The following is a 12,876-nucleotide window of genomic DNA, read 5'->3' on the forward strand; positions in this document are numbered from 1 at the left end:
CACCAGTTTAGTGGGGGTGATTCATAGGGATCCCACTAGTGTCTTGCAGCTGCACCCTGTGACTGCTAACAGGGCGCAGCATATTTTGGCGACTCTGCGAAGCAACAGAGTTCGCTTCCGTTCACACTGGGTGAAGTCTAACCCACGTGTGAGCAAGTGTCCATCCGTCATTACTCAGCAGCAGGTACCATCTCTGCACGGTGGACCCCGGGGTGCGAACGCGCCTCATATCTACCTCTTTATTATTTGGTGCATTCCACTAGCCCTAACATATAGTCTGCTAGGAAAACCAATGCTGATGCTAAATTAATCTTTGGACTCATTTTGTGGGGAGAGTTAGGGCTGCAAACACTTGATAACTAGCCTCATAGTTGGAAAAGCATATTCACAAAAGATAAGTTATAAAATGTACTATTTTGTCTACATTGCAAAAAGTCATAAGATTAAAAACATGACTTAGTGCTTATCACAGGTGTTGGCATACATACCGTATTTTCCGGATTATAAGGCGCACCGGATTATAAGGCGCACTTTCTATGAGCGCCTCATAAGCAATTTTGTTTCATATATAAGGCGCACTGGATTATAAGGCGCAGCACATTACCGTTAAATAAACCATTGCTCAGACTGCAAGTCAAGATTTATTACACTTTTTAACAATAACTTGAAACTGGTTCAGCTGTAATTGCAAATCAAAACGTTTACCGTACTTTTTCAGTTCATTCCTCCACCAGAAATCCATCAAATCCGTCATCTTCAGTGTCGGAGTTGAACAGTTGGGCGATTTCGGAATCAAGCATGGGGTCCTCCTCTTCATTATCCGAGTCGGTCTCGCTGCTGCTGCTAGGCTCTTCAGTGGTGATTCCAGCCTTCCTGAAAGCTCGGATGACACTGGAGACTGATACATTCTTCCAGGCATCCACGATCCACTGGCACATAGTGGCATAACTCGCACGGCGTTGCCTCCCTGTGTTGGTGAATGTGTGGTCACCTTCTGTCATCCAATGCTCCCATGCAGCTCGCAATTTAACTTTAAATGACCTGTTGATGCTGATATCTAGCGGCTGGAGCACTTTGGTTAATCCACCAGGGATGACAGCAAGCTCCGAATTAGTTTTCTTCACTTGGGCTTTGACAGTATCGGTCACGTGGGCGCGCATCGAGTCACAGACCAATAGGGATGGGGATTTGTGAAAAAAGCCACCCGGTCTCTTGACGTAGACCTCCCTCAGCCACTCACTCATCTTCTCCTCATCCATCCAGCCCTTTGGGTTAGCCTTAATGATGACACCAGCAGGAAAATTTTCTTTAGGCAAAGTCTTCCTCTTGAAAATTACCATGGGTGGTAGTTTCTGGCCATTAGCCTGACAAGCGAGAACTACAGTGAAAGATGACTTCTCATTTCCTGTGGTACGTATAGATATTGTACTGGTCCCTGTTTTCTCAACAGTACGGTTTACGGGGATATCGAAAGTGAGGGGAACCTCATCCATGTTAATAATGTGTTCTGGCTGGATATTCTTTTCATTTATCTTGGTTATGCAGTAGGTGCGGAAAATGGCCAGCTTCTCTTCATAATCCTTTGGTAATTGCTGGCACACAGTAGTTCTGGTGCGAATGGAGAGATGACGCCTTTTCATGAAACGAAAGCACCATGAAGGACCTCCTCGAAAGTCCTTGATCTCCATGTCACGTGCTAAAGCAGTGGCTTTGAGTCGAATAGAGACAGTGGAGACGCTTCTACCTGCGTTTCTCTGTTCCATAACCCACTGTTCTATTTTGTCCTCCAACTGTGGCCACCTTGCTTTGTTTCCTCGGAAACACAGTTTGGTCTTCTTTACTTGGCGGAGGGCATCTTCTTGTTTTCTCCACTTACGCACCATGGATTCATTAATGTTGAATTCTCTTGCAGCTGCCCTATTTCCATGCTCTACTGCATAACTTATAGCTTTAAGCTTGAAACCTGCATCATAAGCATGTCTCTTAACAGGAGGCATTTTTTGGGGTAGTGGATATAGTTAACGCTAAAGCACAGATATATTGCAAGGATCCTGCGCACAGAGCTGTAAGTATCACAGCAACCCTGCACGCCGGTCACATCCACCCTGCGGCCAAAGCTCTTCCGCCCCACCTGCTGTATAGGAACGTCACGGGACCCCTGCACGCCAGCCTCATCAACTCTGCAGCGTGTCTGCTGCACGGGGCTTCAGGAAGATGGCCGCGGGATGCCGCGCTTGCGCAGAAGAGATCGCGGCGGCCATCTTCCCAAAGCCGAGATGCAAACTCGGCTTTGGAAAGATGGCCGCCGCGATCTCTTGTGCGCACGCGCGGCATCCCGCGGCCATCTTCCTGAAGCCCCGTGCAGCAGACACGCTGCAGAGCACTCTTCTGCGCACACGCGGCCCCAGGAAGATGGCCGCCCCCACCGATGAAAGAGATGACAGCGCAGATCGCGCGCTGTGTCTTCACGTGGGCGCAGGGAATTCGGAACTTGGACATGCGCACACCACTACGCCACCAACGGAAAGCTGGGGAAGAAAAGAGCGCTGTGAACACACCCATCTGACCAGACCAGCCTGATTGACAGGCGAAAACAGCGACTTTGGTAATGTATTTCTCAGCATAGGTGGGGAATCAGGGTACACTACATACACTATAGTAACGCACAGCGCAGGCCCTATTTAACAGTATTTATAGCTCAATCTGAAAAAACGGGGTGACAGGTTCCCTTTAATACTGTTGGAGCTAGATTGTGCTGTGGAACCAGGTGCCAATTAGGGGCGTAATATAAGCGTGCACTTTATTTGTACTTTCACTTTCACTTCGGGCCCGCAGCCAGTTGGTCTTATATATACCAATAGTGGTGGTGCTGTGGTATGCCGCCGCCGACCCCTGCCGCCCACGATAGAGGTAAAGGATCCTGTATGAACCTCTCTCTTGGTTCATATATAAGGCGCACTGGATTATAAGGCGCACTTTCTATTTCTGAGAAATTCTCAACATTTTATGTGCGCCTTATAATCCGGAAAATACGGTACCTTTATTACCAAAGTGTACCATATCTATTACAAGTGGATAGTATATATTATTATATTGATAGAGATTCATCTCCTCCGGCTGTGTTCTGTCACCTTCCTCTGTGCACTTAAGATTAAAAACAAACAAACTCATAATATGACATTTTGTAATGTATGTAATAAAAATTACTATTTTGTCTACCTATGACTTGTATCCTTTTGTATATAGGTTTTTTTTGTTTGGGATATAGTCCGGGTATACAGTTATGGCCAAAAGTGCTTGCACCGTTAAAATTGTTCCAGAAAATGAATTTCTCTCAGAAAATTATTGCAATTACTCGTTTTGTTATACACGTTTATTTCCTTTGTGTATATTTCAGCTTAAAAAAAAAAAAAAAAGAGAAAAAAAGGCAAATTGAGCATAATTTCACACAAAGCCCCCCAAATGGGCAGGCCCAAATGGGCAGGAATAGATTGTTGACACCCTCAATTTAATATTTGGTTGCAAACCTTTTGAAATAAATAACTGCAATTGCTTCCTATAACCATCCACAAGTTTCTTACGACTCTCAACTGGAATTTTGGACCACTCTTCTTTTGCAAACTGTTCCAGGTCTCTCATATCTGAAGGTGCCTTCTCCCAACAATTGTTTAAGATCTCTCCACAGGTGTTCAATGGGATTTAGATCCACACTCATTGCTGCCACTTCAGAACTCTCCAGTGCTTTGTTCCATCCATTTCTGAGTGCTTCTTCCAGTATGTTTAGGGAGATTGTCCTGCTGGGAGATCCATGACCTAGGATGTAAACCCAGCTTTCTGACACTGGGCACTACATTGTGACACAAAATCCTATAGCAATATTCAGATTTCCCGATGCCTTGTACACTCCATAGACTTTTATTAGCGACGCAGTGCGATGCATTGCCACACGTCGCAACCGTCGTGCGACGGTTGCGTCGGACCGTCGCCACCAAAAAACGTTGCTTGTAACGTTTTTTGGTGCGTCATCTGCAGCATTTCCGACCGCGCATGCGCGGCCGGAACTCCGCCCCCACCTCCCTGCACCTCACAATGGGGCAACGGATGCGTTGGAAAACTGCATCCGCTGCCCCCGTTGTGCGGCGCATTCACAGCTAGCGTCGGTGCGCCGCAACGTCGCATAGCGACGTGCAGTGCACGACGCTGGTGTGAAAGTAGCCTTAGGCACCCAGTGCCAGAGGCAGCAAAACACCCCCAAAACATCTTTTAACATCCACTATATTTGACAGTAGGTGTAGTAGTACTGTGTTCTTTCTTTGTAAGCCTTATTCCATTTTCGGTGAACAGTAGAATGATGTACTTTAAAGCTCCATCTTGGACTCCTCTGTCCACAAGACGCTGGGAGGAAGCTTGAGGATGATACATCCCCTCTGCCAGTGTAGACCTAGTGCCTGGCATGATTCTTATACAGAACCATCAACAAATTGGGTCACATCAATCCTCATACACATTTAGGATGGTTATGTATAGATATAATATGACAGCTATCCTATGTCGATATCTATCCTATTTTATAAATGGTGAAACTTTTGTTCATGGCTGGTTTACATTTTGCTTCTACATTAAGCTGCAGGATTATTGTGCATAAGTGGTCAACTTTGTATAAGCTCCATGTGGGAGTGTAGGTTTGATGTGGCAGTGAAAATAAAAAATGAACTAATAAGTAGGGTTGAGCGAAACGGATCGGACAAATTGAAAAATCGCCGACTTTTGGCAAAGTCGGGTTTCATGAAACCCGACCCGATCCTAGTGTGGGATCGGCCATGCGGTCGGCAATCTTCGCGCCAAAGTCGCGTTTCGTATGACGCTTTCAGTGCCATTTCTCAGCCAATGAAGGAGGACGCAGAGTGTGGGCAGCGTGATGACATAGGTCTCGGTCCCCACCATATTAGAGAAGGGCATGACAGTGATTGGCTTGCTTTCTGCGGCGTCACAGGGGCTATAAAGGGGCGTGCACGCTGACCGCCATCTTACTTCTGCCGATCGTAGCATAGGGAGAGGTTGCTGCAGCTTCGTCAGACGAAGGGACATACTTAGGGAGGGAAGATTAACCCCCATACCGCTTGTGCTGTAGCGATTTCCACTGTCCAACACCACCTTTTTTTTGCAGGGACAGTGGAGGCTATATCTTTGTGCATCAGCTCTGTAGCTTATTAGGCTGCCTTATAAGGCTCCCTGATAGCTGCATTGCTGTTTGCACCGCTGCTGTGCAAACCAACTGCTTTTTTTTAAAAGCAAAAATCCTGTTGCTCCTTTCTGCAGTTATCTTGTTTATTTGTCCACACTTTTGTGTGCAGCAGTCCTTTTTATTGCTGCCATACTTGTCCTGAGATCATTGTAGGGAGATTGAAATTGTACTACAGTCCTTGTATTTTTTTCATATATCAGCCAGCCACTTGCTGCCACTTACATTGCGTTGTTTTATACACTGGGCCTGAGTTGTGGTTCAGTCTCCCCAAAATAAAAAGGGGGATTGAAATTCTCACAAAGTGGATATACCTCAGTCCTCTTAGTTTGTGGTATATCAGCCAGCCACTTGCTGCCACTCACATTGCGTTGTTTTATACACTGGGCCTGAGTTGTGGTTCAGTCTCCCCAAAATAAAAAGGGGGATTGAAATTCTCACAAAGTGGATATACACCACAAACTAAGAGGACTGAGGTATATCCACTTTGTGAGAATTTCAATCTCACTTTTTTTTTGGACACAGAACCCAAACTCAGCCCCAGTGTATAAAACAACACAATGTGAGTGGCAGCAAGTGGCTGGCTGATACACCACAAACTAAGAGGACTGAGGTATCAGCCAGCCACTTGCTGCCACTCACATTGTGTTGTTTTATACACTGGGGCTGAGTTTGGGTTCAGTCTCCCCCAAAATAAAAAGGGGGATTGAAATTCTCACAAAGTGGATATACCTCAGTCCTCTTAGTTTGTGGTGTATCAGCCAGCCACTTGCTGCCACTCACATTGCGTTGTTTTATACACTGGGCCTGAGTTGTGGTTCAGTCTCCCCCCAAAAAAAGGGAGATTTAAATTCTCAACAAGTTTATATACACCTTCTACCTTGTTTTACAGTACCATATAATGGTTGTTATTTTGGTTACATTTTCCCAAAAATGAGGAAGTCTGGTGGAAGAGGCCGTGAGCGGTCATTGCCAGCTGGTACTGATGGTGGTGGAGCATCTGGTGGTAGTGCAAAAAGGAAAATAGCACCTAAGGCTGGAGGTGTTGAGCCAGCGTCATCGTCTGGCTACACAAGGCCTCAAAGGCTCCCTAATCTGGGAGTAGGAAAACAGCTTTTAAAGCCGGAGCAGCAGGAAAAAGTTTTGGCTTTCATTGCTGACTCAGCCTCTAGCTCTTTCACCTCCTCTTCCGAAAGTTCCAAATATAAAAGCAGCGAGTCGTCAGTGGATGCTCCCGGTCAGGAACAAGACGCTTTCTTGTGTCCTTCACCCAAACCAAAAGTGAAGGATGCGGCAGGCGACACTACAATTTACTCCATGGAGCTCTTTACACATACCGTGCCTGGGTTAGAAAGGGAAATTGTTAACAGCCCATTACAAGATGAATCGGACATGGAGTGCACAAATGCACAGCCACAGCTAGATTATTATGCTGTTCCATTGACTCAGATCACTACATTGCCCTCGCAGTGTACTGAGCCAGAATCTGACCCTGATGAGACTATGGTGCCCCGTCCCAAACGCTATAGCACCTTACACGGTGACACAGAGGAAGGTGCACAGGACATTGAAGAGGAGGTGATAGATGACCCAGTTGTTGACCCAGATTGGCAGCCATTGGGGGAAGAGGGTGCCGCTGCCAGTAGCTCAGAAGCAGAGGAGGATGATCCGCAGCAGCCATCTACATCGCAACAGCTGTGATCTGGCAGGCCCGTTTCAGGCCAAACACATTTGTCAAAAACAAAAACAGTTTTAGGACAGCATGGCCATCCGGTGAAAGTAGCACAGCGTGCAATGCCTGAAAAGGTATTCGATAGTAGGAAGAGTGCAGTGTGGCAATTTTTTAACCAAGATCCGAATGATCAGTCAAAAGTTATCTGTAAGAAATGCTCAAAGACCTTTAGCAGAGGGAAGAATCTCCAAAATTTAAATACAACGTGCATGCGTAGACATTTAACCAGCATGCACTTGCAAGCCTGGACTAACTACCAAACGTCCCGTACCGTTGGTGCACCCGCTCAGAATGAAGGTAGTCAGCAACGCTACATTGCTTCCCTCACTGTAAGCCCACTGGTTAGGACACCACCAGCAGCAAATGTGGAGGTATCGTCGCAAGGCCAAAGCAGTCAGGGAATCACAAGGTTCTTGGTATTTTTGATGTTGGCCTACATACAGTGTTTCCTACCATCACCAACCCTCTCTCAATCTGCCATGTCCACCACCACCCCCGCTAGTTCCACCATATGCAGCTCTCCAGTCCAGCTCACCCTACAAGAGACTCTCGCTAGGAAAAGGAAGTACTCATTCTCTCATCCGCGTACATAGGGTTTGAATGCCCACATTGCTAGACTAATCTCGTTAGAGATGATGCCCTACCGGTTGGTTGAAAGCGAAGCTTTCAAAGCCCTGATGGCCTACGCAGTACCATGCTATGACCTACCCAGTCATCACTTCTTTGCGAGAAAAGCCATCCCAGCCCTCCCCCAGCATTCAGCATGTCAAAGACCGCATTGTCCATGCACTGAGGCAATCAGTCAGTAGAAAGGTGCACCTCACAACAGATGCATGGACCAGTAGGCATGGCCAGGGACGTTACGTGTCCATCACGGCGCACTGGGTTAATGTGGTGGATGCAGGGTCCACAGGGGACAGCCATAGTGGGACAGTTCTGCCTAGCCCATGGTCTAGGAAACAGTTGGCTGTAGGCGTTCGCCACCCCTCCTCCTCCAGAAGCGAAAGCTCGTCCACAGAGCGCAGTCGCACAACCACTCCATCTGCAGCTGCCAGTGTTGCACACGAGGTGTCCCATTATGGAACAGCTAGTGGTAAGCGTCAGCAGGCTGTGTTGGAAATGAAGTGTTTGGGCGACAACAGACACCATGGAAGTATTGGCCGAGTACTTGCAGCAAGAAACTCAGTCATGGCTGGGCAGTGTACATCTTGAGGCAGGCAAGGTAGTCAGTGATAACGGAAGGAATTTTATGGCTGCCATAGCCCTTTCAGAACTGAAACACATACCTTGCCTGGCTCACACCTTGAACCTGGTGGTGCAGTGCTTCCTGAAAAATTATCCGGGGTTACCAGCCCTGCTCCTGAAGGTGCGAAGACTTTGCTCGCACATCCGCCGGTCGCCCATGCACTCCAGCCATATGCTGAACCATCAGCGATCGCTGAATCTTCCCCAGCACTGCCTAATAATTGACGTTGCAACAAGGTGGAACTCCACACTGCACATGCTTCAGGGGCTGTGGGAACAGAGGCGTGCTGTAATTTATTTGTGGGAGGATACACATACACGGGCAGGCACCTGGATGGCAGACATGGAGTTGTCTGGTGTGCAGTGGTCGAAGCTACAAGACCTCTGTCAAGTCCTTCAGTGTTTTGAGGAATGCACACGGCTGGTAAGTGCAGACAACGCCATCATAAGCATGAGCATCCCACTAATGTATCTGCTGATGCAAAGTTTGACGCACATTAAGGAGCAGGCGTCTGCAGCCGAGGAGGAGGGAAGCCTTGATGACAGTCAGCCATTGTCTGCTCAAGGAACTCTCCTGGACGAGGTGGCGGACGAAGAGGAGGAGGAGGATGATGATGGGGATGAATATTTATGGGAGGAGGATGCTTCTCAGGGGGCAATAGAAACTGGTGGCGTTGCAAGGTCAGGTACAGGGTTTTTGCGGGACACAAGTGATGTTGATTTGGAAGAAAGTGCTCCTCAACCCAGCACAAGCAGTGAATTGACACCTGGAACTTTGGCCCACATGGCTGAGTATGCCTTGCGTATCCTAAAAAGGGACCCCTGCATTATCAAAATGATGACTGATGACGATTACTAGTTGGCCTGCCTCCTGGATCCACAATATAAAGGAAAATTACAAAATATCATGCCACATGAGAACCTTGAGAAAACATTGGCTACCAAACAAGCAACTCTTGTAGACCGTTTGGTTCAGGCATTCCCAGCACACAGCGGCGGTGATGGTTCTCACATGAGCTGTAGGGGGCAACATGGCAGATGTGTTAGAGGTGCACAAATCCGAAGTGGAGTTGGACAGAGGGGTTTTATGACCAGGTTGTGGAGTGATTTCGCAATGACCGCTGACACGACAGGTACTGCTGCATCGATTCAAAGTGACAGCAGACAGCATTTGTCCAGTATGGTTACGAACTATTTTTCCTCCCTTATCGATGTTCTCCCTCACAGGTCATTCCCCTTTGATTATTGGGCATCTAAAATAGACACCTGTCCTGAATTGGCAGAATATGCATTACAGGAGCTCGCTTGCCCAGCTGCTAGTGTGCTATCAGAAAGAGTCTTCAGTGCTGCTGGTTCAATACTGACCGAAAAAAGGACACGTCTGGCTACCCGAAATGTTGATGATCTAACCTTCATTAATATGAACCAATCATGGATTTCAAATTATTTGGCCCCACCTTCCCCTGCTGACACGTAGCTTGCCTGAAAAATGTCTTGCTTTTGGCCTCCTCTTACTGACTTCTCCAATTCCTCCATTTGCAGCTGCTGAATGTCCACCATAGGCCGTTTTTATACCTCCCTAAATGGGCTGACTCCCCCCACAGGGCCGTGGTCACCACTTGGCGCAAGCACCCGTGCGAGTGCCATTTGCCTGGGCAGGTGGGTGTGCCCACTCTTGGGCAATGGCACTGGCACAGGGTCCCTCATAGTACAATAGAGCGTCTCTGATGGTGGTGGTGCACAACCAACGTCAGACACACCATCGCCCACGAGAGAGTGTTCCCCCCAGCTCGAACAGTGCTCTACCACTTGCAAAACTTACCTCTCCCTGCTCCACCACTGTGTAGTCTGTGCAGTTAAATCTTTCAATGGCACTGCCAATACAAAATTGTTGAAATGATAGATGATAGTAAAAATATACAGGGGCCCTGGCCTCCATTTAGACCAGTTAATACTTTGCGCCAACTACCACTGTCTGCTACTCAGCAGAGGAGCCCACCCCGTGAATCCTGACAGAGTGTACTGTGAGGATTCTCAAGTCTATAGTCACATAGAATTGCTGCAGGCTTCGGCCCCAAGTCTGGATAACCTGATTAAGCATATGCCACGTGACAAACACTTCAGCTGACTGCTATCTCTCCCAGTCCCCTTCCATATACACGTCAGTCTGGATGAGCGTATATGTGTCTGGTTAGGAAGAGGGAGAAAGACGCTAAAAGACACCTTTGGCAGGATAGGAGACAAAACTGATTGTTGGGTCCAACCACTGGGACCTGCATCGATCTGAAGAATTGAGAATATTTATCCCTGATGGGGCGCTTTTTTTTTTCTGCTGACAACAGGTAAGATGACCAAGCACACTGCTCCATTCATTCATTATGGGGCAACCATAAAAGCCAAACAATCCTCAGGAGCCTCATAGGGAAAAAAAATGATGCCTCAGTCCAGCATGTGTGGTGTCATTCCACTCTAATGGGAATAAAAGATCTTCATTCTGATGATCGGCGTGGGCCCCGGTGATTTTACCCACACGATCAACAACCTATCATGAATCCTCTGGATAGGCAATAACTTTTTCCCAGCTCAACCCCTTGAACAAAAAAAGATCAGGAATGCTGTAATCCATACGCCCTGTGGGAAGAAACAGCAGGCTCCCAAACACAATAGTGATCATTAAATCCCATGGAAATTAGCAGGTTCAGGTAGTAGGACAACTTGGTCTCCCCTATTAGCCCCCTCTCATGTGCCATAGTTTTCTAAAGCACTTTTATGCTGTAGCCATGAATCAACAAAAGTTTGCCCATTTGATGAAAAAAAAAAAATTACTACCTTTGCCAAATTGACAACTCCGTACAGTTCCTGGCACGGATAACTCCTGAAAATGAAAAGGTCTGAAAGTGAGCAAAGTGTAATATTGCAGTTGTCAGTTACCTTCGATATTCTGTGGCCCAACAATGTTCACTGCCTGGTGAGCTGGATACTCCACTCTTGGCCTTGCAATTCCTAGCTCTTCCATCACCCCATGAAGCAGCCGCTGGATGTCTGCCTCGGATACTCGATCTGGGCTTCGTACACTATGACCAAAAGTTGGATTCATCGAACAGAGCATTATCGCAAGCATGGGATAAACCAAGGCGATGAACCCGTTGGTCTCCATCTTTACCTGAATATAATCCCAAAAGGTAATGTTATGCCACCATTACTATCACATTACATTTGACCATATATGGTTATCTTAAGTCATAAAGAAATGAGTTGTACATTTGTAGGATCATGTATCAGCCTATCCTTAAACAGACCATTTCACATCCTGAAATACTATTTACCAGTAGATATTGGGGTAACATGCAGGTAATTAGAGTTTAAATCCTGTGTAGCTGGCTTGCTAGAGCAGTGGCTACAGGGAAAATAAGTACCGTAGTTATATCCTCCCTGCAGCTGCTTGCTTCCAGTTATGGGGGCAGTGCAGGGAGAGGTTACAGTTTCTAATCATTATACAGTGAGAGTGCTATAAGCATGCTGCATCACATTGACAGCGAGATTTGAATTGTAGATGTGCAAAGTAGTCTGTCAGTCCAAGTGATGAGGAGTAATTACAACCACATTTATTGCATAGCGAACAGTGACTGTAACCGATCCCTTCACCAACCCGATGACTGGTGGCAAGCGGCTGCAGGTAGGATATAACTTTTTTTTTTTTAGCCGCTGTTCCAGTAAACTAGCTACACAGGGTTTAAATCTATTTATCTACAGATAACCCCTATATCCACAGGTAAGCACCATTTCTGGACATTATAGGTTCTCTTTAAAGGTGTTTTACTGTACATTGATATTTATAGCCCAGCTAGACCAACAAGAAGGAAGCATATTCCAGCCTACAGATGCATCTCATCATTGTCTCATGAAAATTTGCAGCAACAATGTGGACTAAGAGCAGTTCTTCTTCAGACAATGTGCATATCTATGTAGACAGGAGACAAATCCTGTTTTTAGGATAAACTGTAAATAGATCGTTGGAGGTTCTATTCCTGGCACCCTCTCTGATCAGCTTATTGCAAGGGGTCGTTAATTTAATTATGCTTTATAGTGGTACCAAAAATTTAAACACAATTACATATTAAAAACAAAATCATAAATTGCCATTAAAGGGAACCTGTCAGGAGGATTGTGCTCAGTAACCTTCACACAGTGTCAGGTTGGCGCCGCTGACTAAAATGATTCCTTGGGTGATGAAATCCGTCCTGTGGTTGTTGTTTAATCTGTATTTTCAGTTTTCAGTTAATGATATGCTCGTGCTCTGGGGTGGCCTGTGGGGGGGGGGGGGTGGGGGGGGGTTGAGTTCAAGTGGTGCTCTGATTAGGTATTCATGTGTATGGCTTCTAACAGGGCACTGATCGCCCACTGACCTGCCCCCCAGTTTACATAATGTATATTATATATATATATATTTATCTTCATTAAAAAAAACCCCTTCTGAAGGCAGGCACTAGTGCTGCAGCGGGATTACATATATAATGTGCATGTAATACTTTTCTTTCATTTTTCTTTCCATACATTCCTTAAAAAAAAAAAAAAATCAGTTTGAAAATGGCGCCAGCCATTCCAGCACAGTAGCAACTCTTGGCGATCTGATAACTGATAACTTCTTTCTAAAAAC

General features: G+C 46.4%; 1 protein-coding gene across 1 annotated transcript in view; it reads right to left on the reverse strand.

The window, feature by feature from the left end:
• SCG5 (secretogranin V) overlaps positions 1-12,876 on the reverse strand; it is a 79,933-nt gene that overhangs the window by 43,561 nt on the left and 23,496 nt on the right. Inside the window, exon 2 of the mRNA XM_077263572.1 lies at positions 11,151-11,382. Coding sequence (XP_077119687.1) covers positions 11,151-11,382 — 232 coding nt within the window. The remainder of the gene's footprint in view (positions 1-11,150; positions 11,383-12,876) is intronic.

Source organism: Ranitomeya variabilis, chromosome 1 (genome assembly GCF_051348905.1).
Source record: "Ranitomeya variabilis isolate aRanVar5 chromosome 1, aRanVar5.hap1, whole genome shotgun sequence".
In the NCBI taxonomy this organism is placed as follows: domain Eukaryota; kingdom Metazoa; phylum Chordata; class Amphibia; order Anura; family Dendrobatidae; genus Ranitomeya; species Ranitomeya variabilis.